Genomic DNA, 25,209 nt, shown 5'->3' on the forward strand with positions numbered 1-25,209 from the left:
CTGCTCTGAGCATCGGAATAATCTCACAGTTTATTGTCCAGTAGCCTTTAATTCCTCCAGCTTGTTGGCAATGCACTTACGGGACAGGTCATGGAGCTGCACAATGCTCCTTTCTGTTGATGGCTCAAAGATAATCAAGATCTTTAGCTGTGTAGGTGTAGCTCTGTAATCACGTATGGGCAAATTTGTCTGTTTGGTAGGACAGCAAATGTGGGTTGGTCTCTCTCATCTTGTGCCTGTACAGTGTACAGCGAAGGGGACTGCAGAGACCCCTTGTCCTTTGGGACTGGATTGCCTTAGTAGGCCAGAAAGAGACGTATCCCATGTATCCGCCAAGGCTGGCAGGCCTGAACAGGCCGGTGCTCTGGGCTAGCTGCTTACTACACAGAACCATTGAGTTTCACAGTAAATCTCTTTGTATGTTGATTTCACCCTGAAGATATGCCATATGTTGTCAGGAAAACATGTATGGTATGAGTCTAGGCTAATCACAATTTTCAGTAAAGCCATTTGGATCATTTTTTTTTTTTAAGAAAAAAAACCTACTACCTGTGAAGATGCCATGTGGGTTTGTTATAACAGTTTTCAGCAGAAATGTTGAAGTAGCCACAGGTCAATTAAAAAACACCTGGCAGGAACCTGGTAATCTCAGCTTGACCTTCTGATGTTTGTATATGCAATTTAAAAAAAAATACTTGTAGAATGAAGGCTAGAGCAGTGAATTTTCTCTGAAACTGGTATGCTCAATACTTTAAAACCCTGGAGGCTTCTTCTGCACGGAAATGGATCAAACAAAAAGAGGTCCTTTCCACTGCCCGCCTTCGTCATCATGTACCTTTGCTTTTAATAGGGCCTTTGTGAATAAAGTGGCTGAAGATGAGAACCACGAGTGCTTGATGTAAACATCGCTTTGTATGGCTGTGACAGAGTAAAAAGGCTGAAGGGTACCTGAAAGCCACATCTCGCAGTCTGCAGGCATGTGGTGAGCACTGCAACTGGGCTCGGTTTTAAGTTGTCTTGGCAGTCTTTTAACTGATGTCAGGGGATCTAATGGGCCAAACACTGCAAGGATTGTGCTAAAGAGTAAAACACACTTTGAATTAAGAGACTGAAGAAACTGTTCTGTTCTCATGTTTGTTGAAGCTTCCCGCGGTGTGAAAGCTTGGCATGACGTCTGACACAGTGTTGTGGTTTTGCTTCCACTTTCATGTCCAAGAAGAACCTTGATTTCTCTGATTGGCGGTGGCAGATCATGGCAGCAGCCAGGCAGGGTAAGAACTTTCTGCAGAAGGATGTTGCAGTAGTTGGTACAAGTATACATCAGGCCATGAACCGATGGGAGCATCTTGCATTGTTTGTTGGAGACTGTAGAAAGTCCATAGTGAAAAAGATGGGTCGATCAAAGGCTGGCATGGAAATACCCAGTATAATGCAGCGTACATCTTATGAAAAGCATGTATGCTCCATTCAATGCTAAAGGAGTCATTGAGGGGTGTGGGGGGGGAGAATAAACCTGTATCTCATCAGCATAGGCTTTCTTTACAGTCAGCAGAGAGAAGGGGAGGCATTTACCAAGTATTAGAGACCTGCTTTTGTCTGATACAAAACAGCCTAAAAGCATCCATTTCTCTGTCAGCCGTACAGACAACTACCTCATAGAGAGACATATTTGGATGAATCCTACTCTGGAAATCCTTTCAGACTTTGATAGACTGTGGAACAGCTTTGGCTGAACTGTTGTTGATCCATTTCTGTATTTGAGCGTATTCATTTAATGGCTCTTTTCGACACTTACATATATAGCTGGTTTATAAATAATAATTAAAATTGTAACAATTGGTCTGGTAGTATTTAGGAATTTGGCATTCCAATGTTATATGCAAAGCTTTTGATTTTTGCAGCTGTGAAGCTGTAGTGATAAGCTCATCGAGATCCCAATCAGCTGAGAACCATCAAACTTACCACACATGCACTTTTGTCATACAAAACCACATTATACGTTGGAAATCTCTGCAAAAGGGCAGGACTGGTGCAGCAGTTTGAACTCTTTGAAATGAGGGAGACTTGCAAACAGTGTTGCAAGGGTGTTTCTCTGCATGCAGATGGATTTTCTGTGTTTTGTATATTCTCATTCCTAAAATACACATCTTTTCAGTTTGGTGTATATATGTAATGTATGCTTCTGTTTAGTACTGTGTAACATTGTAATTGTAAACAATTTTTGCTTTCACAGAATAAAGGTTGTGTGATAAGCAGTTAGCAGCTTGTTCCTAGGAGATCCACTGTGTGAATCTTTGATGGACACGAACTAAATTAGAGGCTAAATTAGTAGTTCACAAAACCTCAGAATGCAATGGGCCTTTTCCTAGGCCAGATTTCCAGCAGACTGCTGAAAGTCTGTTTGGACAGGTACTTGTGTGTGGTAATTTCAGCCCCTAGGCACTGAAAAACGTACTTCTGCAAATAATGACCTGGGTCTTAGCCGTGGAAGTAATAAAAGTACACAGCTGAAGAGATAAATATGCAGTCCTAGTATCCCTTGTTAAATATTTGTCCATGAAACTGGAGTCTAGCATGAGATGAGATATTGTCAGGCACTTTGTGTAACTTTTTATTTTATGTGTGGATTTTTTGTGTAAAATCAAGAATTAAACCTGGAGTCTATATAAGTAAGCAGTGCCTGCATCCACAGCATTCATTCGTGTTTTGGCAGCACAGCCGAGTGGCTGGGTAAGGCTGGAGGATAAGCTGGCACTTAAGGCTGGATGATAAGGTAGCACTTCAGGCTGGATGGTAAGCTAGCCCTTAGCTAGCTGTGCAGCAAAGCCTCATCTCCATCGTGCTCTCATCGTTTTTTCTGGGAGCAGTTCTGAGTCTACCAGTGCTGCTTACCAGCTTCCCAGTTGGATCACTCCAGTATGTACGTGCAAGCCTGCACTCTCTCCTCAGCCCAGGTAGATGGCTGGGTATTTAAATGGGATTAAGCTGCTACATAAAAGGGACAGAAGTTGCATTTCAGGTTGTTTGATATCACAGTTGTTACAGTTTGCAAAGACAAAACAATTTCTCCCAGTCTTGTCTCACTTCTCTGTTGGCATAGGCACAAACCACAGTTGCGCTTGTCCTGTAAGTCCGGTGTCCTTTTTGATACCCCCTTTCCTCTCTCCCCTCCACATCTTATTCCTCTCTCCATGATGCTGCTAAACCTTGTTGTATTTTCTCTGCGGAATTTCCCTTTTGTCATCTTCACCCCATCATCCTCTCTCCTTTAGTGCCTTCACTGATGCTCCAAGCTGTGAATAGTAGCAATATAACTAATTTGTATTTGCCTTGATTCCATAATGATCTCACATTACTCCATTTCCCTATTAATACTCTGCCTGTAAAATGCCACTGAGATAACAAACTTCATTACATGTTTTTTCCTAACCTGATAGCAACAGTATGCCAGTTTGTGAAGTACAAGGTGGTTGAACCCTTAGCTGATGCTTAATTTAATTAATAGGAGGATGCAAAATGTGCTAGCTCTTGGAAAAAAAATGATAATTACTAAATCCTGCAAGTGATTTGTAAACAGCAGACTGGTGTTTTTCCTAAACTGACTAATCTAACGCTTCAGTAATGCGATTATCTCTTATTACAGCCTTTTGTCCACTCCACCTCACATTTTGAGTTGAAACCTGGTATTTTTCCTTTAACATGCATATTAAAGATGGTTCAGTTCTTTAAAAACACCATGCAAATGCACCAAGGCTTTGTTAGAGTCTTTTCTGCTTACTGTGCTGTGGTGCCATTGACACTGCTATGGTGAGCAGTGTTTTATTTGGATTGAGAAACAGTGAGGAAATGGTTGCAAATATGTTTTGCTTAAGCAGTTTATCTTCCTAGTGCAGCTGGAGTTTTTATTTCACACTCAAATGCACTAGTAAAATGTCAGGCACTTTTTTTTTTTTTTTCCCTCATCTGTGAAGCAGCTGAGTACAACAATAAGGGAACTGTAGTATTTATGTTTCTTGAATAGTATCCTGAACAGATCGACCTTTCTGTCTGCCTTCCTTCTTATCTGGGCCTAGTATTACAGTACCTGAGCATTTCATGGTCTTTCCGGTGTCCTTATACTCCAGTAACCACATGAAAAAGGAAGATGGCCTTACCTGCATTTTACAGATGGAAAGCTGGGATGCAGGGGTGTGGGGGCTCTCTGTATCCTGTCATGGAAGTGCATGAACGATGAGTTGCCATCACATTAGGACTTCCCCATGAGGGCTGGTGCACTGCAGCAGCTGCCAGGCAGCTCTGGTGAGCAGGCTGCAGTGGTGGGAGGTGGTGGCATTCCAGAGAGTCTGCAAGTTCCAACCAGACCTCACAGGGCACATTACTGACCTGGGAGCGGGGCTTGAGCTGTAGTAGGGGGTAAAATAGCAAAGCCTTCTGTATAAAGGTAAGTATTTTTTTAAAATGTGGTGATGTATACTGTCCCCTACTATTGCATGTATCTTCATAACCATGTTTAGTGGTGGCATAGCATCAGCCTAAGGAAACAAGAATACTTACCCTTCTAGGAATAACATTAATTTCTTCTAGGCACTGGTTCCAGACTTACTTGCAGTTTGTTCCTTGGTGAATGAGCAGCAAGTGTTCTTTTGCCTGTTAACCACCAGAAACGATTGGTAGTGGACCTTATAGCTCTTCTGAGATGTAAAGGCCAAAGGCACACCTGTAAACCATGCCAAGTGGGATGTTGATGAAAACAGTCCTGCTCTTATTTATTGTAGCTTAGAGCAATATAGCAGAGTTCTTTGTCCTTTAATGGTGTGACTCATTTCGAGACTGTTTCTGTTCAAGTTCACAAATGTATCTGAGTATTCATAGAGTGCTGCTGTATGAGTAAGGCTGGCCAACTGTTTGTATTTTTTTGTGACCAGATGGTTCTGCTTTTGTTCTGCTTTTTTTAACCCCTTGCTTCAAAAGGTTTTTTTATAAGCTTTTTTTACTCTCCAATCCACGTTAAACTATTGCAGTTTGCACCAGAATTAACGTAAAAATTAGAGTTACCCTGGGTAATGAATTGAGTCCCGGCATGAAAGTTAGATCAAGCATTGGCTTCTCCCTCTACTTCATGTATATCTGCACTTTGAATAAGAAGGTGGTTCTCCTTATGCATCTTCGCAGTCATTATGTTGTATATATTTGTTCTAGTCAAGAACTGAGTCTGTAAAGACACTAAAATCATCAGATAAAGAGCACCAATCTTCAAGACTAAGATGTCGCTATCTGAGCTAAAGGAGAATCTGGTTGTAAGCCACCTGATACCAGATATTACTGGATACATTTCAGACTATTTGCCTATCCATTACTGCAGTATGAGATAATTCCACATTTGTTTCTGTGTTAATTCTCACAGTAGTGCCACGAGATAGGAAAATACAACTATCCCTATTTTTCAGGTTGGGAAGGAAGTAGAAGTAATGTCTAATTTACCAGAGCTGCAAAATCCTGATAACTGGATTACTCCCAACACCTTAGAGTATTTTTTAAGTGCCTAAGATGTTTCAAGTATCTAAGTTCTTTTGAAAAATATGTAATTATAATAGAAGTTCTATTAAAATTTCCATGACATATATCTGTTGACATCTTTTTTGTCATGCCATTAAAAAAACTGGCCACAACAATACTCTATTTATAAAGTGTTTTACAAAATTTTACAGTAAACGTTAATTCATCTTACACAATTGCAGAACTCATCTCAGCAAGTTTTCTTAGGCTTTATTCTTAGTCAGCAGTGAGAAATGTGCACTTTTAGGATGTGACTTCATCTTACCTCTTTCAACCATGGAGTGCCTGCTTCTCTCTATTGACTGCAAAGTGAGGCTAGACAATTAGCTCAAAATATTGTCTCCAACATTATAAATACTTGCATTTACTTAGCTGAATCCAACCCTAAGTGATTTGTCAAAGATGCATAGGAAGCTTGGTAGCACAAAAGATTGAACCCAAGTTTCCCAAATACTCAAAACATCCAACTCATGGATTTCACCAATCTACCCAGCAAATTGTATTCACTCCCTTTCTCTCTGTGATTCCTCTCTTCATGTTTAGTTTGTTTGATTTCAGCTGAACCTCAACTATAATGATATGCATTAGGGAGAAGAAACTAAAAATGTAGGATAAAAAAATTGAGCTGGAGACAAGTGTTAAAGAGGGTGTAATAGGTGTTCTCTGTGGAAGAAGTCTGCTAAATTTAACAGGGACCAATAGTATTGCGCTCCACAGAAATTGCTCTAAGGTTTTTGTTTTCCACCAAGTTTTGACCTGCTTGGTGGCATTCCATATGCAAGATAAAACTTTCAATTTACATTTGTGAAAGGTCTGGGAAAGAAATCCCAAATGCTCTAAAAATTATTGGGCATTATTTAACTCTATATGAAGTTTTGAGAAGGTAGGTGACCTTATGCTTGAAAGCCAAATACAGACCTGGCATAATATCCACTGAGTTCACGGTGAGTTCCACACACTTCTCTAAGGGCTCAATAAGTCCAATCCATTGTTGCTAAAGCAAATGTTAATTGACAATAGAGAACAAAACAACCAAACCCATTTATGGTATTATTGCTCAGTTTACATCTTTCCAGACCACAACAGAAGCCAGAACTTGGATTACAAACCACTTAAAATAGAAGTTTTCTTTTACAAATTTTACTCCAGCTGCTGGAGACTGGCTTGGGAAGAGGCTAATAAAAATGCTCCTATACATATTTTATTTATTTTTTAATGTGGATACTTGTTCTCAAAGAACTGAACACAGGCCAGCGATTCATTTCCTGCACTAGGCAGCATTTGAATAGCCTATTATGTCTTGACAAAAATTACTCTCCTATGGGTTGTGCCAGATTAGAACCTGTGACACACAAGTGGAAACCTGGCCTCATCTTTATCAGACATATCCTGTCCTAACTATTCCCATATTGGAGTTTTAAACATGCTTTCCTAATGAACCATATTATTTTGGAATGTTGTGTTGCCTGTGATACTTGGAAGTTAAATAGTCATGATTTGACTTTACATTAGGTGGTAACCTGCCAAATGGCAAGACTGGTAACAAAATGAAGTCTGTATCTTGAGCGTATGCTATAGACGATTCTCTCAAACAAATTCTCTTAAAGAACTACCGTTATTTCTTATTTCCTTTTGCCACATTTTCATTAATTTCTTCATTGACCTCAGGCCCTAAAGCATGCAAGCCCAATAAATCTAAAGACTGGAGAACTTGCATATCAAAACTGCACAGATTTTTATTTGAAAATTAAGCTTAACTTTTCCGGCCATACCTGCATGGCAGTCTTTATCCTGTGAAACTGAGGAGATGGCCAGGTAAGGAATAAAAATAAGAACCCTTTTACTGATTTTGCAAAACAATAATCATCTTACATTAGCACCATCACTTTTTCGCATGTGATATGGTTGCATAAATTTTTCCATCACTAAAAGTAGCTGGTTCTGGAATGACCCTCTCTCCAGATGTTCCAGACCATTTCAGGAAGCCTTGCTGAGGAAAGTTTTTGCATGTGGTTGAAATATATTTGGAACTATTAAGGTGGTCTCTGGATTTGAGGATGACTTTAGCTCTGGTCCTTCAGAAACCTGTTAGGGAAGAGCCAGGCAAGACTCCAAATGGGGTTAAACCTCTCAGTTTTCCAGGAGGTATTCTTTCCATACTGTTTGCTGAGAGGTTGTGGAGCAGCAAGATAGGAGGCTGAAGAGAAAAGAACTACTGTCCAGGAAGGCCTGCCCTTTTGCATGACTTCTTGTACCCCATTCCCAGGTCTGTACCCCTACGCTTCTGGATCCTACTCGGACATGTGACAGTGAGTAGGGAGGTATTGTTGCAGTTAGACGAGTTTTCTGTGGTTGCTCTCCAGCAGCCACTGAGTGTTAGTGCCTCTCTTTCTCCAGGGTCTACACAAGGAAATCTTGGAAGTGATCTGAAATCAGTGCTACAGGGAGCAGCTGCCTCCTGGGAGCACCAAAACAGATGTGCCTGTGTCATCCACAGTCACAGGGCCAGAACAGCGGCTCTCTTCTCCTATATCCCAGAAGAAACGAGATCAAAATGGCCTTTCCATTCAAATACTGGGTTTCTCATGTGTTCAGAACTTCTGCCAACTTGGGAGGCTTGGGGGAAGCCTTTAAGTGAATAATGCAATATAGAATCAGGTCCTGAATAGGTCTTTCTTGTATTAGCACAGAGAAGGACTTTCCATTCTGCTTTCATCATGTATTGCTGGTCATTGTCATCCCTCCCCTAGTCTGTGCTGTTCAACCGTATGCTTTCTTCAAGCCACCAAGAACATCCATCTCACTTTTGTCACAGGATGATGCTTTTTGTGCAAACATAAATATTTAGAGAAGATTACAAAAGATTAAGCTTCATCAAGTCAAACATTCCTGCTAATGCAGTGTCGGGACAAGTCAGCAGGGAGCAAGAGCCCGGGCTGCTGTGCACAGCTGTTGCAAGACCAAACTGTGGAACATTCGTTTTTGACTCCATCAACTTCATTGATCAGAACCATTTTGGACATTGGCTCATGTTTTTTTTCTAAAGTGAGATCCTTTCCATCAAAACAGCTTCTTCAGTGTGCAGGCTTTGCCTGTATTGCCAGTATCTTGCCTCAGGTTTATTGTTGTTATGTGAATTCCTATGCACATGCACTGCACTTGTAGGACCAGTGAAAAAAAATCCATGTTAGAGAGCTTTCTAGGATGCAACTCAGAGCAAAAATAGTTGGGAGATCTGCCCACAATGCTTATGCTGTGATAGTTTGTGGTTTACTCTGATCATCAGTACCTGAGAAAAAATATGCCATAATAATTTAATTATTCCATATTAATTTAATACAAGGAGACTTCAAAAGACACAAATGATAGGGGGAAATTCCAACTAAGTAAGAATATTAAAAGAGAACTGTAAAACTGTTGGTTTACTTTTTCTTCCTAGTAAGGTAAAGCTAGCAAACAGTACTCATTCCAGAATTCATGCAGCAGAATAAGTAACCAGAATATAGAAATGCATGCAAGGCAAATGGGTGTATGTGTGCAAACACATCAATGTGTATATATTTTTAGATATATACATATAAAGGAAATAGTATTTCCTTTAAGGAGCTGTGTTCTTCTTCAGTCTCAAATACTGATAGTTGGGTGTTTTGCTCCAGTGAGAAGTGGGTTTGTCACACCAGCTAAAATACCATCTACCTCTTGGACAGCTCACATGTAACACCTCTGTTGTGATGACCAGTGAAAAAAAAGGAGCTGTCTGGCATGCTTTCCTTCAGTGCTGCTTTGCTGCCCTGTTCTAGCGAGGAGACCACAGGAAATCCTACCTTCCTAGAAAAATATCCTGCTTCCTCCTAAGGACCTGCAGAGTAGGCAGCTCGATGCAACTGTGGGCATTTCTGAGCTAGGCAAATCGGAAAAGAACAGTCTTCCATAGGAAGTGGCTCAGGCCCCATTGTTTGAGGCACTGAGAACCACAGCGGACAAAAACCAGCTGGTCTGATCAAGTGTCAGTGATATTTTTTGGGCAGGAGCGTTGGGCTAGATGACCCCCAGAAGCCCCTTCTGTGCTTCTCTGATAAACCCTGCTAGGCCTTGTGTTTAGTTCCATTCTTTTTAAATAATATTTTTCTCAGATTTAAACTGAAAACGCATGTAATTAAAGTGTTGTGCTTTTATTGTAAGTTATGAATTAATTATGCTATTCTCTGGGAACAGTAGAATTTTTAAACCATTCTTCCAGCAAGCTGAGTTATCACTTTGATTCCTCCAATATATTCCTGTAACTGAACACATTTCACGAATCTAAAGAGATTATATTAAATTCAATAATACAATGAGAAATACGCTTAAGGTTGTAGGCCTGTGACTCTGATGACTAATATAAATGGACAAACTGAAAGTCACTCATCGTTTAAACTTGCAAATATAGCTGAAGTGACTCCATGGTTCAGGCTGAAATGCAATCTAACTGAATTAAAAAGAGGGTTGCTGTTTGCAGTAGATGTCATCCACAGTTTTTGAGATCAAGGTGTCAAAGGAGAAGTAAATCTTAGGAAGATACCTGCTGTACATAAAATCAGAGTTAGTTTCTTTTTTGCAGAGCTTTGTCTCCTAAACACATCCACAACCTGCTACACTTGGTTGCAGTGGATGGTCCTTGCTGAGCTGCGCTTCTGTGCCAAAGAGAGATGGGCAAAATTGTGACACGGTGACTAGGTGCCCTCAAGCTGCACTGACCTGAGGAAATGTCATGCAGTGTTTTCATTGTATGATAGCTGTCAGGGGGGTGTCTGCACACAGAGACCGGCCTGCAGAAGCCAGTCCTCCCAAACTGCCTGCACTCGGTGGCAGCAAACTCCCAAGCATGCGAGGTCTGGTGCAGAGGTGATTCAGGACCCTGACTATGGGGAGTGATTTTTAGCCTTATGGAGTAACTGCTGAACAAGATGTGGGGCGAGCCCTGCAGTCCAGATACTGCACCTAAGCTGTAGTACGGCAGGGTGGGCTAAGCTGAAAATAATGGTCTTAACCGAGGTGCAAGTCTCTCAGCTGCAGGCAGTTTATGTAAAGATGCGTGTCCCTCAAAATGAAAGCTCCTCACTTCAGAACTTGGTGGAGCCTTTGGTAATGGCATGTAGATAATTCCTGGTTTCTTTAGGAAACAGCTAATACAGTGTGTTGAATTTGTATCAGTTTACTATTGTTTCTTTCACCTGGAAAACAGATTATTTTTTAATACCAAAAAGATATTCCCACAGCAATTAAAGTAAAAAAAAAACCAACCAAGGAGAAATCCTGGCAGTTATGTACTTAGAAAATTTATCTGTGAAAACTGGTTATGGGTTTCAAACATTTCCTTTCAGGCAAACCTTAAACTAGAGGAATTACCATCAGAAAAATGAGTTGCTGTGAGATGACGATTATTTTCCATGATTCTGGTAGCGTGCACAAAGTAGAGGAACTTTCCAAACCAAGAAGATGATATAGTCCCTGTTCCAAAGCATGTGAGTGTAAGGAGGCAGGGTAGGGAAGAGAAAGGATGAAGCTATAGTATAGAGAGCAATCGGAGTAATGCTTGCCATGCATCAGATGAATTACAGCTGGTAGAAAGTGATAGCAGTTTTTCTAGAGGAGAAGGGAATTAAATTTATTTTTGTTTAGTAAATGTTGAGTAAATGAATGTGTTTTGGCCAAATGTTTTTTTAAATGCATTTTCATTTTAGGATTTTATTGCTCTTTTCTCCACAATCATTTTTAGGAATGGTAAACAAATGTTCTATTTCCAGGTTTTCTCAAGATACTTTCTTGAGATAAAAAGGACAATTGCCAGAAATTTCCATATAAAAATAATGTTTATGAGATTCCAGTTATTCCTACTGGGTGCAGAAATATTCAAACCTATTCCTAAATGAGTAATTCCCTTTGATCTAGGAGATGAAACAAGAAGATTTTGTGCTCAAAATCCACATTTTACTTGTAGAGAAGTTAGAACAAGTTGTTTGAATAGGAAAACCAGCTCAAATGTAGGTGTAAAAAACATCACAGAAATAAAAAGGTGTGTAAATAAAATAAAAAAAAAAACCCTTAACCTATCTTTCCTTGTCGTTGTGTCCTTGAAAAGCAGGTCCTTTCTTCCAGGTTTCTTTTCAGCTCAATGACTTTCTGGGTTGCTGCAAACTCTGTGTAGTCCCTCTGGGTCTCACATGACTCAGTCACTCTCTTTTCAGAGGAATATGCCAAAGTAACATAAAAACAAACATGTAAAACAAATGCCATATGTCACAGCTTATGAGATAAAAGTCCTAGTTCGACCGGTGTCTTTAAGGATTATGCACCCATTGACAGTGGAAATATTTTAACAAAAGAACCTGGAAAATCCAAAGTTTTTAAAGCTAATTCCTGCAAGCAAGAAAGTGTGTGTCATTCTTCCCCCCCCACCCCACCCCATTTTCACATCTAAATCATTAATTTATTTTCTGTTTAGAAGGTTACAGGTAGTAACTTTCCATTCTGAGGTAAATAGGGAGAGCTACTTCTAGCAGTGCCATTTCTTTATTGCCTATTCATAGGAAGAATTGCTGCTTAAGACTGAGGGAGCTTTTTAAGATGGATTTAAATTATACTTTGAGGGAGAATGGGAAAGCATGCAGACGAAAGTGTACCAGAGCCTCTGTAGTACAGATCTGTGTGCATGCTGCTCTGCTAGCAAGGTCTGTGATGGGCACACCAAGCTCTGCAGAGTATTTTTGTGTTTCAGCTTGTTTACCTCGTCATATCTTGAGGCTCAATAAACAGAAGCAGCAGGCCTGGATGCCCTGACATTAGCCTCCCCAGCCAGTAGCAGGCATGTGGAATATTTGGACAAACATTTGTTTATATTTTTAAAATTTCATACGTGATTGTAGCATCACAGAAGATGAAATTTTAATAAACAATATGTTTTGTTTATTACAAATAACAGCTCTGATTTGGGGATTTTGTTTTTTGTTGTTTCCTTTGCAGGAAGAAGGTATTGTGAAGGAAATAGACATCAGTCATCATGTGAAGGAAGGTTTCGAAAAAGCAGATCCTTCTCAGTTTGAGCTGCTGAAAGTATTAGGACAAGGTTCATATGGAAAGGTAATTTTTAATGCCATCTAATCACCTAGAGCAACACAGAAAATGTTGTGTCCTTTCTCCGAGTTCATTTACACTCGTAACATTATGCATATATAAATTGTACTGTACAGGCAGACAAGCAAGCCCAAATCCCTTCTATCTTCATTTCAATAACACTTTCGTCTTTTAGCTGGATTCCTGTACATAAAACTGTTTAGGAAATAGTGTTTATGGCTCTGGATCTGAATTAACAAGCACAAGCGAGCATTAGTGAGTATCACTGTTTATAAAATTAGACCCCCTCTCCCTCTTTCTGACCCACCCACCAGGGAGGTGAGTGCACACTGTGTGCTTACTTGGAGGATGGAAACAGGAACATTTGGAGGCTTAAAGAAGTTAGCTCCCCAGTGAGGGCAAAACACAATCGTGGTGAAAGCCTGTGGGGAGCAAACCTACCTGTATGATCACAAGCTAATGTGTAGAGAAACAACGTTTTTATCTGAAGTCCAAGGCTTTTCTTAATCCCAAAGACAATTGTTCTTCAGCAGGATGTGTCAGTTGGAAATGAGAATAGGAAAGATGGAGAGAAAGGGAGGAGTCTTAAACTCTTCCGATGGTTTAAATAAATGAGACTTTGAAACCTGTGGAACAGCGAGCCTCATTTAAATCAGGCATAGAATTCCTTATCATTTAAAGTATATTATTTTGTGGAGTTTTAAAAAAATATTTCCCAGCCTTCAGTTCAACAGTGAATCATTCTGGCTAACTTGAAGAGCTGGCTTACACAGAAAGTTGCTGAGGTACCCAGCAAAAAGTTGAACACCCTGATGAATCACAGCCTTTAGTTTTATGCCTGAACAAAGCTATATTGAGAGTACTAATCAACTTCCTATCTATTCTAGAATTATATTGATAAGGAAGTCTATTAGAAGTTCCCTGAGATGAGAGATATTGGGAAAGTTAGTGCTCACTAACGAGTTTTGATCTAGAGAATTTCTTGAGAGCACAGTAGTGGTATTTGAGTTTTAAAGAAATGTGAAAAATCAAACAAGTCAAAATTAGATTTACTGTATGACTTAATACAGGAAGGAGAACAAGAGAAGAAAATCTCTTTTGCAAAAGTAACAGAGGAAGGATGGCCTGTTCTCAGATTCAGGCAGTAAAGGGTTTAGAAATGGTTCACTGGCTGTCTTAGATTGTACTTGAGTATCGCATTAACTGTCCAAGTTGGCCTTCTAGCTTTAGGCGTTTTATAATCAGAATGCCTAGGCCCTTTGCCACTTCCCAAAAGAAGATCTGATTTCTGGGATATGCTCCACCCAGTTCCCTGGGCGATTAGAGTGTAAATGTGGGCATCATACCTGTTTGGAGCTGTATTTGATTACAAATTACTGTCCATGTCTTATGTGAAACAGGTCAGTAAACTTTCAAGAGCAGCAAAGATGCAAGGAAGAGAAGTCTGCTCTGTGTTTCTTATGCAGTCCCCAACTACCTAAATTTTTTTCACCTTGGTATTTGAACTAATGGTTCAAATCCATAAGTCCCTGAGGATGCAGAGCAGTAAGTTTTAAAGTTGTTCACCTGAGGCCTAAATAATTTCTTTGCAGGATTAGAGAAGATGCTTTAGGTGTCAGACCGAGTGTTCTCAACACTTTGCAAGTCACAGCACTTGTTTAGCTCTCTAGGTTGGGATTTGGGTGATACACCTATTGCTCCAGCTAAGGGAGTTTTGCTAGTTCAGGTGTTAGTAACCTGAGGTGTTTGCAATCAAACTAGAAAATATAAAGTCATGCTCAGCCACATGCCTGTGCTATTCTGGTGAACATGTATAGCATAGCTAATGTAGCCAGTCAAGTAAGCACTCCAGGACCACTTGGTGGTTTCAAGAACAATATAACTTTACCTTTAAGAATAATCAGAAGGATGGCACCATTTTGCAATACAGTGCATTTTCATTTGTTCTGTTTCCTTTTTGGTTTGATGATTATTTTGATGTTCTCTGAAACAGCACACAGTGTTCTTGACTCATCTGTTTTGGATGGAATGCAGACAAGTGCCCTATCCCATGCAACAGGGAACAGCTGACTAGTGACTAGTAGTGTAAATTGATAATTTTGCTTATTACAGCAATACGAGTATTACAAGCTTTGCAAGATTACATGGCAGATAAGATATTTTTAGAACTGCAGCCTAATATTTCTGCAGATGCAGCATGCTGTGCTGTCCTATGTGCAGTACAGCTTAAAATCATTATCTTAAGGGTTTGGGGTTTTTGTATAAAGATTCCGTAAAACGGGTATGGAATAATAATACAGCTGAAAATCCAGTTTGGGCAAGCTTACTTTTGACTTTCTTCTCCTTTTCAATGTAATGCAAAAATTAAATCTTTTGCTTTAGAAAAGCATAGAAAAGGGCTGCATAGAAAAATATCCCAACAATCCTCTGTTTAGTCAAACTTCTAAATGGATTTACTTCCTGCTAATGCTGGAGCAGCTGAGCTTAATTTGTCATGAATGTTAATGAAAAACACTTCAGAAAGTCTTATGTGTTCCTGTTGCATCCAGATTTCATCATTTATTCCTACAGTTGTGAGCACCGGAGGTATTTGTGTGTTCATCAAACTAGGCAACAGGAGATGGGAACAAGCAGCATGTGCCCAAGCTCAGCTAGTTAGGGCAGCTCGGCTGAGGAGCTGTGCATATCTCATACGCACAGGAAACATCTTGAGAAAGATAGTTCCACCAAACATATCGAATTGTATTGTAGAAGTGTTGTAGCTGTGATGCTGTCAAATGTAAAAGCCTTGGTTAAGGTGTTCAGAATCAATTTACCTTTTTTTTATATATTTTTCAGCTTCTTTACCTGGTTGTTAGAAGTTGTTCTCCCTCCCCACAAACCTTTTCATTAAAGGGTGTTTAAGAAAAATCATAATCTGTTTACAGATATTTTTTTTCAGGAGGAAGAGTCTTTCAAGTTGCAAATAATGTGCCAGGAACAGACTTCCTCCTTTCTTTTTTTGACTTTTTATATTATGGGTAGAGACCGTTAACAAAGCTGCGTGGTTCCTGAATAAGCAATGAATAAAATAATTGCTGCAGATTTTTGTAATCCAACTAGATATTCATTAGTTACATAATTTCACCTACCCTTTGTTAATGTATATATTTGGATGTATATGCTGTGTATGTGGGTTTACATTTTTTTTCTGTATTTGGCTTCTGCTACTGTCCAGTAACACAAGTGCTGAAATTTAAAAAAGAGACACTGTTGTCTGGTGTTTCTGACCTCAGCGGACCAAGTGAGTCTTGGGAATCAGCTAAAAGATTTATTTTATTTTCAGTTATTAAAACGCTGAAGGTCTTATAAAGATCAAACTAAATTACTGATTCCTTTGTTCACTGCCCTTCCAGTGCTCAGACGCACTTGGGGCAAGTAAGAAATAGTTACATGGAATAAAACAAAAATATACAATTTTAACTACAATTTTATTTTATTTCATTTCAATTAAAAATTTACACTGCCAGAAGATGTAGCATAGGAGACTGTAACAGGGAGAACTGTCTTTACTATAATAACCTCTTTATTAATCAATGTAGTCCTACTTTTTGTTAAGTGTGCACAAACAGATTTTCAGCTGAATGAACTTTTTGTTTGAGCTACATCTTAGGCAAGTCACCGTTGATTACTTACAGCATCAATTACACCAAATAGTTTTTTTCTCCTTAGTTTAATTGATGGCAATAATTTCAAGACCCTGCACATTCCTAAGGGCAAATGAGACATAACTTTTTTTCACATAAAGCTGATCAGAATACAAAAAGATGTTTGTGCACTGATTCTGACTCTTCACCCATCTTTAACTGAATGCATAAGGGCAATTAATAATTTTGACTGTATTTTCTTTGTGAGGCAATAAAGGCTTAACACTGAAGATTTCCAGAGCTAGCTCAAACAATTGCGGGTGAAATAGGTACGAAGTACTTTCAGCTAATAATTTTAATTAGATTTCCTGAACCATAGTTTCTATCAATCAAATACCTGAACCATAATTTCCTTTATCAAATGCAGCAAGGCTTGTAACTGGAAGTTCCGTACTCACCCACATGAGACATCTGCTTTTTACAGGTATTTCTGGTGAGGAAGATCAAAGGATCTGATGCAGGTCAGCTTTATGCCATGAAGGTACTTAAGAAGGCAACTCTGAAAGGTAAGGATTGAGACGGTGGCTGCGGTGTCTATTTCTGTGCTATTTTGTTATTTACTTTTTTTACCATTTTTTGCATTGCTGCTGTCTTGTATATATGAGTGCATGAATATGTCTCTGCCGTCCTCCAAAATTCTGCTGCACTGTTCTAGAAAAGGATACACAAAACTCATTACATATAGAGTATGGGAGCACACAAAACTCATAACCTATAGAGTGTGTGAGCAGGAAAACAAGCCTTCGGAGTTCTCCAGCTGCATGCTTTCTTCACTTTCTTGGTGTCACCTATAGCACTTCTATTGGGCGTATATTAATTTGTATCAAAGTGTCAGTATCTTTCTGTTGCTGAAGTATTTTTAAATAAGGATATTGCCAAAGTAAAATGTGGCTCCTACTGAGCAGAAAAGCCTTCTAGCTGGTGCTTCTCACTGTGTGCCTGAAAATTCATCGGAGCGTATTTTCAAGTGTGAGGAGTCATTCTGAGGTTGTTGAGATCGTGCTTCTTTGTGGCTCATGACCACAGGGCTGGTGTTTAAAGCTGGTCATCCTCTTACAGGGCCACTGGCTACTACAGCCACACTAAGACAAAAAAGAAACTTCTAGTAAAGCACAGGACTGAAATGCAAACAGAATTAAGTTCAGTCTCAGCTGACTTCCTTGCCATTTGTTCTTCCACAGAGTTAGGAAGATCCAGTCATCTTCTTGTTTCCCTGATACAGCTGTATGCTCTGTTTTTTCCCCTCAGCAGCCTGACACTTTTTGCAGGTAAGGTGGACACAGTTCATCTTGCCCAGAGCTGCTGTTTTGCTCTTTCTTGGACAGCGTGGGTTTACAGAATGCAGTAGAGTGCCTCGATTTCTATCCTAATGTGAGGAGACAGTTCTGATGGCTTAAAAACCCAAGCTGCTTTAGTGTGCCTCGATTTGGGGAACCAAGAGAAGAATGAAGCTACCGGTAACTGCAAGGTAGAGTTACAGCAGGTGGTGGCAGGCAGGCACAGCACCTCTTCTGAGTACTAATCAAAACAGGGAAATGGCAAACCATGTATCGGCACAGCCCTTTCCCCTAAGAAAGCCTTTTCAAAGAAACGTTAGTTTGAAGTGATGCTGGTGTGCCGATCTTTTTATTTGGAATGTAGATGAAAAAGTTTGTTCTGGCAGGACAGCCTGGTGTAAATAACCACTTAAATGGTGATGGGCACATGACATAAAAAGTAAAAGGTCAGGCCTTTTACATAATACATATAATAGAGTGATTCTCTGATTTCTTAACCAAGAGCTGGACCAGGACGTGCCCAAACTGAGCTGAACTCAAGTCTCAGACCCTTCCCTACTGGGGCAGGTATTCTCCTGCCAGGCATGGTGTCTGAGGAAGGACTGTGTGACCACGCAATGTCATCACGTACCAGAGACTTACTTCTGTTTCTTTTGACAACCCAGAACTTTTTGCCCAAGGTGAAAATTGGGTGTTCTCTCTTTTTTTTTGTGTAAATCTGAGGTGTGTAGAGCACAAAGAGCTTTGGAGAGGGGGCGGGTTTCTCCTGCATCCCCAAACACATGATTGTCACTTATTATTTGATACCTAAATCTGCAATGTTATATTTCATTGGAAAAAAACCCCACAACAAACCACAACCAAAACCAATAACCTGTGTTATGGCAGTATTTTAGGAAATCTCAAAACTTAGATGGTGATTTTAAACTACCCAAAGTATTCCACCAAATTTTTCTTCCGTCAAGAACAAAAACACCTCTGTGTTTGCAGTTCCTGGGTTTGTTATAACACAGAACCACTGCTTCTCTCTTGCCTTGGCCACTACAGCAGGCTGCTTATTGTTTCCTTAAGCATGGTTTGCAAGATGCAGAAGTTGAGGCTGCTTTGTGGTCTTACTGGATTGCATTTTTCTCCCATTCAGGTTACTTACCCCTCTGCCTGGTAGCTCTCAATTTCCCATTAATCTCAAGATAACTAGCACATCAGTAGGAACTAATTTGTCCATGCTGGTTTCTACAAATAAGTTAAACTTGATAGCTATTTAACTCAAAGTGCAAAAAGGAAGGAAAAACCCTATTGGCACAGGGCAAGTGAGACGAGCAACAATGAGGATCATTGTCAGCAAGCTTCCATGTAACTTTCGGCACAGAGATAATATTCCTAATAGCGTAATTTCATCTTTCAAGTGAGAATGCTGGGTTGTTGCTGCCTACCTACACTCAAAAAGGCAGGAAGTCACTCCAATGTGAAGTATTTATTGCCATGTCAAGTAGTGGGAGCAAAGCCCTGAGTACTTGTTAGCACTGCGTTCAGTATTTACTGAAAAAAGGTGTGCTACGAGACAAATCCCTGAATGATGTCTGTTCCTAACCTGTACTCTGCACAGTGCAGCATAAACAGGAAAGGCAAAGCTCCTGGTGTCAGTGCCATTGACATTGCCACACAGCCCTAAATATCAGAGCAGTTTTCTTCTTTGGTGAAACAAATTTGCAAAACACATATAATAGAGAAAGCAGAAAGAAAAAAAGAGAGGCTAGCAAAACTTTTTTCTTTTCTGGATTAGTCTGAAGAATTAGAACCTGGATCAGTAAGGTGGTGAGGGAGTTAAATGCCTTCAGGAGTGATGGATTAAAACTAGCTTTGTACCTTGCTCTGAAGAACAACAATAGGGGTTCCTGCCAAAGGGTTTCGTATCCCAGGAGCCTGAGTCTGGCCATGGCTGGCTGATAATATTTAGGAAGAAGCAGAAGTATAAAACAGTGCTTCCTCCAGCAAGTTCTGCCTCTTTCTGGGGTAGTTGTGCCTTGTTAGTGTGATTCCAACATACCAACAGCAAACAGTAGTATAAGAAGGGTACAGCAATCATCAGCAGCACTATTCAAGCATTTACAGCTCAAAAAATTTGTTTGATACAAAAGAGGCTTTGTAGATCAATTGCATGTATAGATTTAAGCTTGAAAAAGATCTGCTAAACAGTAGAACCATTCCTGCTGTGAAGGGAGAATTGGAATCCAAAATTTTCTGTTTTAGACTGCAGAAGTTTTCGGAGGCACATTCTGTACACACAAGCATTTGAGAAAACAAAATTAATCTTTACCTCATGAAGGTTTCTATTAAATGCAGAGTGTATCTGAATAAGCACCTATAACAGCATGGATCCCTGAAAGTGAGAAAGCCACTGCTCCTCTCAGTTGTGAATGAGAGCATCACACACAAGTTTCTGTCCTTCATGCCTCATTTCCTTTTGCAGGAGCTTGTGGGTATCTGGTTTTCAAAGCAGAAAACTTCCTGAAAAAACTAGATAAAAGTTACATTCTGATTATTAATTTTAGGAAAACCTTGCCCAAAATGTTTGAGAATGTTGTATCTGTTAAGTGCCAGCTGGCAAATACATCACATTCGAGGCTGCATGTATACAACTCTAATTCATCTAACTTTGAAACTCTATTTATTAAATTGCAATACCCTAATAGCTACATTTGAAAATATAAACCCTTTTTGGATGGTCCAGGTGCTCAGACATTTAGGCACTTAAATACCTTGCAAGAGTGAGACTTTTGCCTTTCAAAATGTCATTAGATAATACTATGAAATACCATCTTACAATGTTGCTTTCATGTCTTCATTACACTCTACTTTTTTTTCCTTGAAAATCAGATTTTTAGATAAAAAAATTGAAAAAGAATATAGTTGATCCATATGTTTAAAAATTTACAGATGCATATCAGTGAGTCTTCACTGCCTGATCTGAATGCACCGTGAGACTGAGGAAACAAAGAAAAGAGTCTGTTTATTCTGTTTATGTGTGTGCCCTGTATTCATCAGCAAAGCTGGGACAGAGGGAAAGGGCAGTCTGATTATTTTGATTCACTCAGTATTTCCCTCAGGGTGTCTTAGGCTCCATCAGCTTTACTGGATGTGCTTCAGGATTCTGTGAACAAGAGCTGTTTAGATCACTTACAGTGTAAGCCTCATTAAATGCCCATGAAGTGCCCATAAATCCCCAACAGGTTGCTGTGTTGGAATGTAAGGTCTACCTCTGGAGCTTGAAAATCAAAAGACCCATCCCTCCAGGAGCCATGCAATCTTAACAAAAGTGGCATGAAGCCATAATTCACTGACATAATGTGTATAAACTTTGTAAATGTTCCAGTGGTGATCTAGTGAAGGTTATGTGACAGGTCACAGGGAAGTAGTTTGCATCTGCCCATCTTGTTGGTAATGGGCTGTGTAAATCTTGCACTGGAAGCTATTTGACCCTGAGAACTGAAAGTCTACCTGTTTCTGCTTATGGGATTTAGAAATGATAATCTGTTTTGTCAAAAGCTCTGAAGTGCTTTGCAGTTTATGATCCACTCAGTCTAAGCCCCTAGGCTTTTATGGGTTTACAGTTGTGCTGAGTGCGTGTGATGGTTATAGATGCAGCAAGCAGTGAGAGCAGCTTTAGTGACTCACAGAGAGCTTGTGTGTTCTTGGGGATGTTAGATCAATTATATTAATTATACACTAAATTGAACAACTAACTTAGATGGCATCAGCTGGACTGTGATTTTCTTCTAAACTTGATAAAATTGTAGTAGCGGCTTCTCTGTTTGGACACCAACTGAAGTAGCTTCTTCAGTTTTCCTCTGCATGTGACTCAGTTTCCCTGCAATGATTGTGGTGCTTAGATCTAAGATACTGAACTCCAGTGGTTTCCCTCTGGTTTGAAGAGAACAAAAATCCAGCAAAACAAAAAACAGAAGGCAATATAATCTTATAAGGCAGGACTCAGAAAGAGCCTTCACTCAGATAAACCTAGCTTTTCAGTGCTGAAATTTTCAAGATGTCTTGTCCTATTTTGCTCAGCCCCTGTGTTTGGTGAAAGGCCTTGTTATTCACCCAGGTTCACCCTTTAAATTTTGATTTATTATCTTTTCTTAAAGTGTTCTTCAATCTTTTTTATATCTTCCTAGGCCTCTTATTACCCTTTTCTAAACAATTCACCAGGGAAGTCCTGACCACACTTGAAGTTTCCTCTGAGTCCAGACCCCACAGCAGAGGCCCTGCTGTTTGGAGGAAAGGTTACACGCTCTGCATCCTTGGAAATTACTGTCTATGTACAGCTTCTTTACTCTTGAGTATTGTAACTCTCCAAGTGTTGGGGCTCTGAGCTCAAAAAAACATTGCTAGACCTGGAAGTGCCCTTAAAGAGCCATCTGAGACACAGACATAGACCCCATCCACAAGAAGCCATACACTAAATTTTTAGTCTGGGAGGGAAATAGCAACTTATTTGTGCACAAACATGACAACATTTGATTACTGTGTATATTTCATAAGTGGCCCTAAAATGTAAAGATCAGCCTAGTCAGTATGTGCTCAGCCACACGGCAATGCTTTTGGGTTGCCATCTGGACCTTGCCCCTTTGCATGCAAGTTTTGTGGGCCAGGAGCCAAGGAGAAGATCTCCAGCTTTGTGCTGAGCTTCAGAATATGCCAACCTTGCCCGTCATGATGTAGGAGCAAGCTGGAATTAGTAGCTGTCATCCAAGGAAGCAGAAGTAACTTTCCTCCCCTGGGACTTTTGAAAGTGAAACCAAGACGACCTTCAACTCACAGTGCTTAGAGGTTACTATCGGGCTGTGGCTTTACAGTGCCTTTCCAAGGCTTCTTGTGTCAGACCACCTCTTTCCTCCTCCCCTAAAAAGTCAGCTTATCTAGGGCTTGCTTTCTGAAGGAGGAAAGGGTACAGTACATTTGAGAGAGCTCGCTTAGGTTGTTCCTAATGGGCTGTACAGAATAATGCATTCATATATTATAAGGAAAATGAACTGCGCAACTGTGCACAACTAGCTCATTGTGTGTCAGCAAATATTATAGAGCATCCCAGCCTGAATATACAGCATACCTGACAGATCAAAAATGACAAAAAGCACTGCTGGAAGTTTATTTTCATAGCGTTTTCTGAAAAGCAAGATTGTAGCTTTTGGGTTGGATAATTAATACTCTTCAGTGATTCTGTCCAGTGTTTGGATTCAGGTTTGCACGAGAAGGGAAAACTTTTGTCTATAAATATAAACCGAGCATATGTCACTTAAAGATTTATCTGTCTCTATTTAAGCCATGTGGGACTTCTCATTGTATGAAGTCCTGATTAAATTATAGCTTCTTCACAATGCCAAGTGCATTGTAAAGATTCTTTATCAGGCAAAAATTCCCACCGTTAGACATTCAAGAAATGAACTCTGGTATTAAAAATGTTCTCTGCTTTGTAGCAAGGGAACATTTTGGCTAGTTTGTTTTTACACAAAAACCTGTTATTCCTCATGGATGTTTTCCTAAGTGCCAAAGAAAATTCAGCTTTCTCTTCATGAAAGTTTTGGCTGTTGAGTTCTGTATTGGGTCACCTTGTTAAAATTGTTGCTCAGGTTGCTAGATAGTACCAAGTTCTTCCTGTTGTTCTAAGGAGGACAGAATTATGAAGTCCAGCCTCCCTATCTTTCTGCCTGTCATTCAGCCAGGCTGATTGACATAGGGGTACACACTTCTGCACTTGTCATACCTACTGTAGGTAACTGCAGCAATATTGCCCCATCCTTTGCTGTCCACACATTTGTTCCAGTACAACTCTGCTATTACAGTAACACCAAAATATAGCTCACTGCATAGTTGTATGTTCACTTGGAACACAGTCAGCAGCTTAGTATGTTGCTGTACGCGATGGCTTTGTTTTATTCTTCCCAAAGAGTACAGGCCAGGACTTAGAAGCAAACCTCAGCTTTCTCCATGAGAAGGCAGTGGTGTAGCAGAAACTGTGATGAGAGTCCTAGCATCCAACAGCATTGATGCTTTGGCTTGGGCTGGGCTTTTGAAGCAATTCTTCCAGTCATCTCCATATGCTGTGCCTTGGTTTGCTGGGCACAGCAGTTTTGGAGCACACAAGCTAGGTTCCCTCCTGATGAAACTAAACCAGGACCACAGCTAGTGCCCTCCCTCTCATGGACATTCAAGCCATGGGACCAAGGTGTGACATCAAGTGTGAGGCAACCTCAGGTCCCAACACCCACTGTTACTTCCGTAGATTGCTGGCTGCACACACTGCTTGTTAGTGGAGTCGTAGGTTTAAGCCAAAGTTTCAGACTTTGCTGTGAAGACATTGAGTGCACCTGTGTTTGTGTTTTTCACTAGGTATAGCACAGAGCTGTCTTAATTTTTTCCATCTTTTTTGCTAAGTTAACACGCCCACACCATGGGCCCCATTAGCAGCAGCTGAAATTGTTGCATTATTCAGGTATTCATATGATGATTCCCTAGAGAGCACAAAGGAGATTCAAATCTGAAGTCAGAGGAAGAGAGCACTGGAAAGTCTGCCGATTTCTTTGGCAGAAAGGATATGTGCTTCACCTGTGATCAAATTATACAAGTTTGTTCTAAATGTTTGTTGAATCACACTCTTCTGTCAATGAAATATGGAAAGAATGACTTCTTGTAAGTTTCTAAAAAAGCAGCAGCTCTTGCAGGTTGCATTTGAATGTGTTCCCTAGCTATTCCAGCCAGTCAAGGAATAAGGCTGCTTTTTTTCCAGGGAAGAGTAGTCCATCATATTAATTTCTTTTTTGATAGTAAAAAGCAATTTTCCAAATTGCCTTCTAATTTTCAGTCAATTTACCCTCTACCTCTTTAAGTTTCAGTTGATCCTGCTCTGCTTGGCACAGTGAATAAGTAGCAATGGAGACACTTGAAACTGCAGCTCCTATAGGTACCATCAGTAAAAAGCTTTCAGACCCAAATTCATTCTTCAATGTCCCCATAGTAGACTTGATCAAGGGCTTTCAATACTGCCTGCTTTCACATGCATTATTCATTTTGTCATATTCATTGCACTGTATATTAAATGACAGTTATTTGCAGTTATTCCCAAATTGGTGGTTGCTTTACAGAAAAGAGCACATTTGGTAATTTTTGCTGTCAAGTAGCAGATTGCTGTTAGTTGCTTTTGGTGTAGTTTTAGGAATAGAGAGACTACACAGACAGTTGTCCTGAAGGCATGACTGAAATGTTTATCCTGTTTGATAAATGTGGTACATTTCCATTTTATCTGTAGAAAACCCACTTTTCCCAGGAGTGGACTGGGAGGTGCAATGGCCTTTGTCAGCCCTCACACCCCTCACCAGCAATAGCTGGAAAGCACAGAGAGAGGAGAGAAAAGCACAGCTTAGTTTAATTGGAACAGATCTATGAAGACTGATGTGAAGCTCCAGCTGAGTGTATGAGTCTGGAGTGAGCCAGGCACTGCTGGCTGTGTGCAGGGCTCTGCCTAAGCCAAGTACCTGGGAGCAAGGGCTGTCTGATCCCTGGAACAACCACAGAGGCTC

General features: G+C 40.1%; 1 protein-coding gene across 3 annotated transcripts in view; it reads left to right on the top strand.

Annotated features, from left to right (window-relative positions):
• Positions 1-25,209, top strand: part of RPS6KA2 (ribosomal protein S6 kinase A2) — a 321,408-nt gene that overhangs the window by 197,666 nt on the left and 98,533 nt on the right. For all 3 annotated transcript variants that reach the window (XM_055714505.1, XM_027810973.2, XM_005443111.3), the window contains 2 exons: positions 12,559-12,675; positions 16,780-16,861. In XM_055714505.1, coding sequence (XP_055570480.1) covers positions 12,559-12,675; positions 16,780-16,861 — 199 coding nt within the window. The remainder of the gene's footprint in view (positions 1-12,558; positions 12,676-16,779; positions 16,862-25,209) is intronic.

Source organism: Falco cherrug, chromosome 6 (genome assembly GCF_023634085.1).
Source record: "Falco cherrug isolate bFalChe1 chromosome 6, bFalChe1.pri, whole genome shotgun sequence".
Lineage (NCBI taxonomy): Eukaryota > Metazoa > Chordata > Aves > Falconiformes > Falconidae > Falco > Falco cherrug.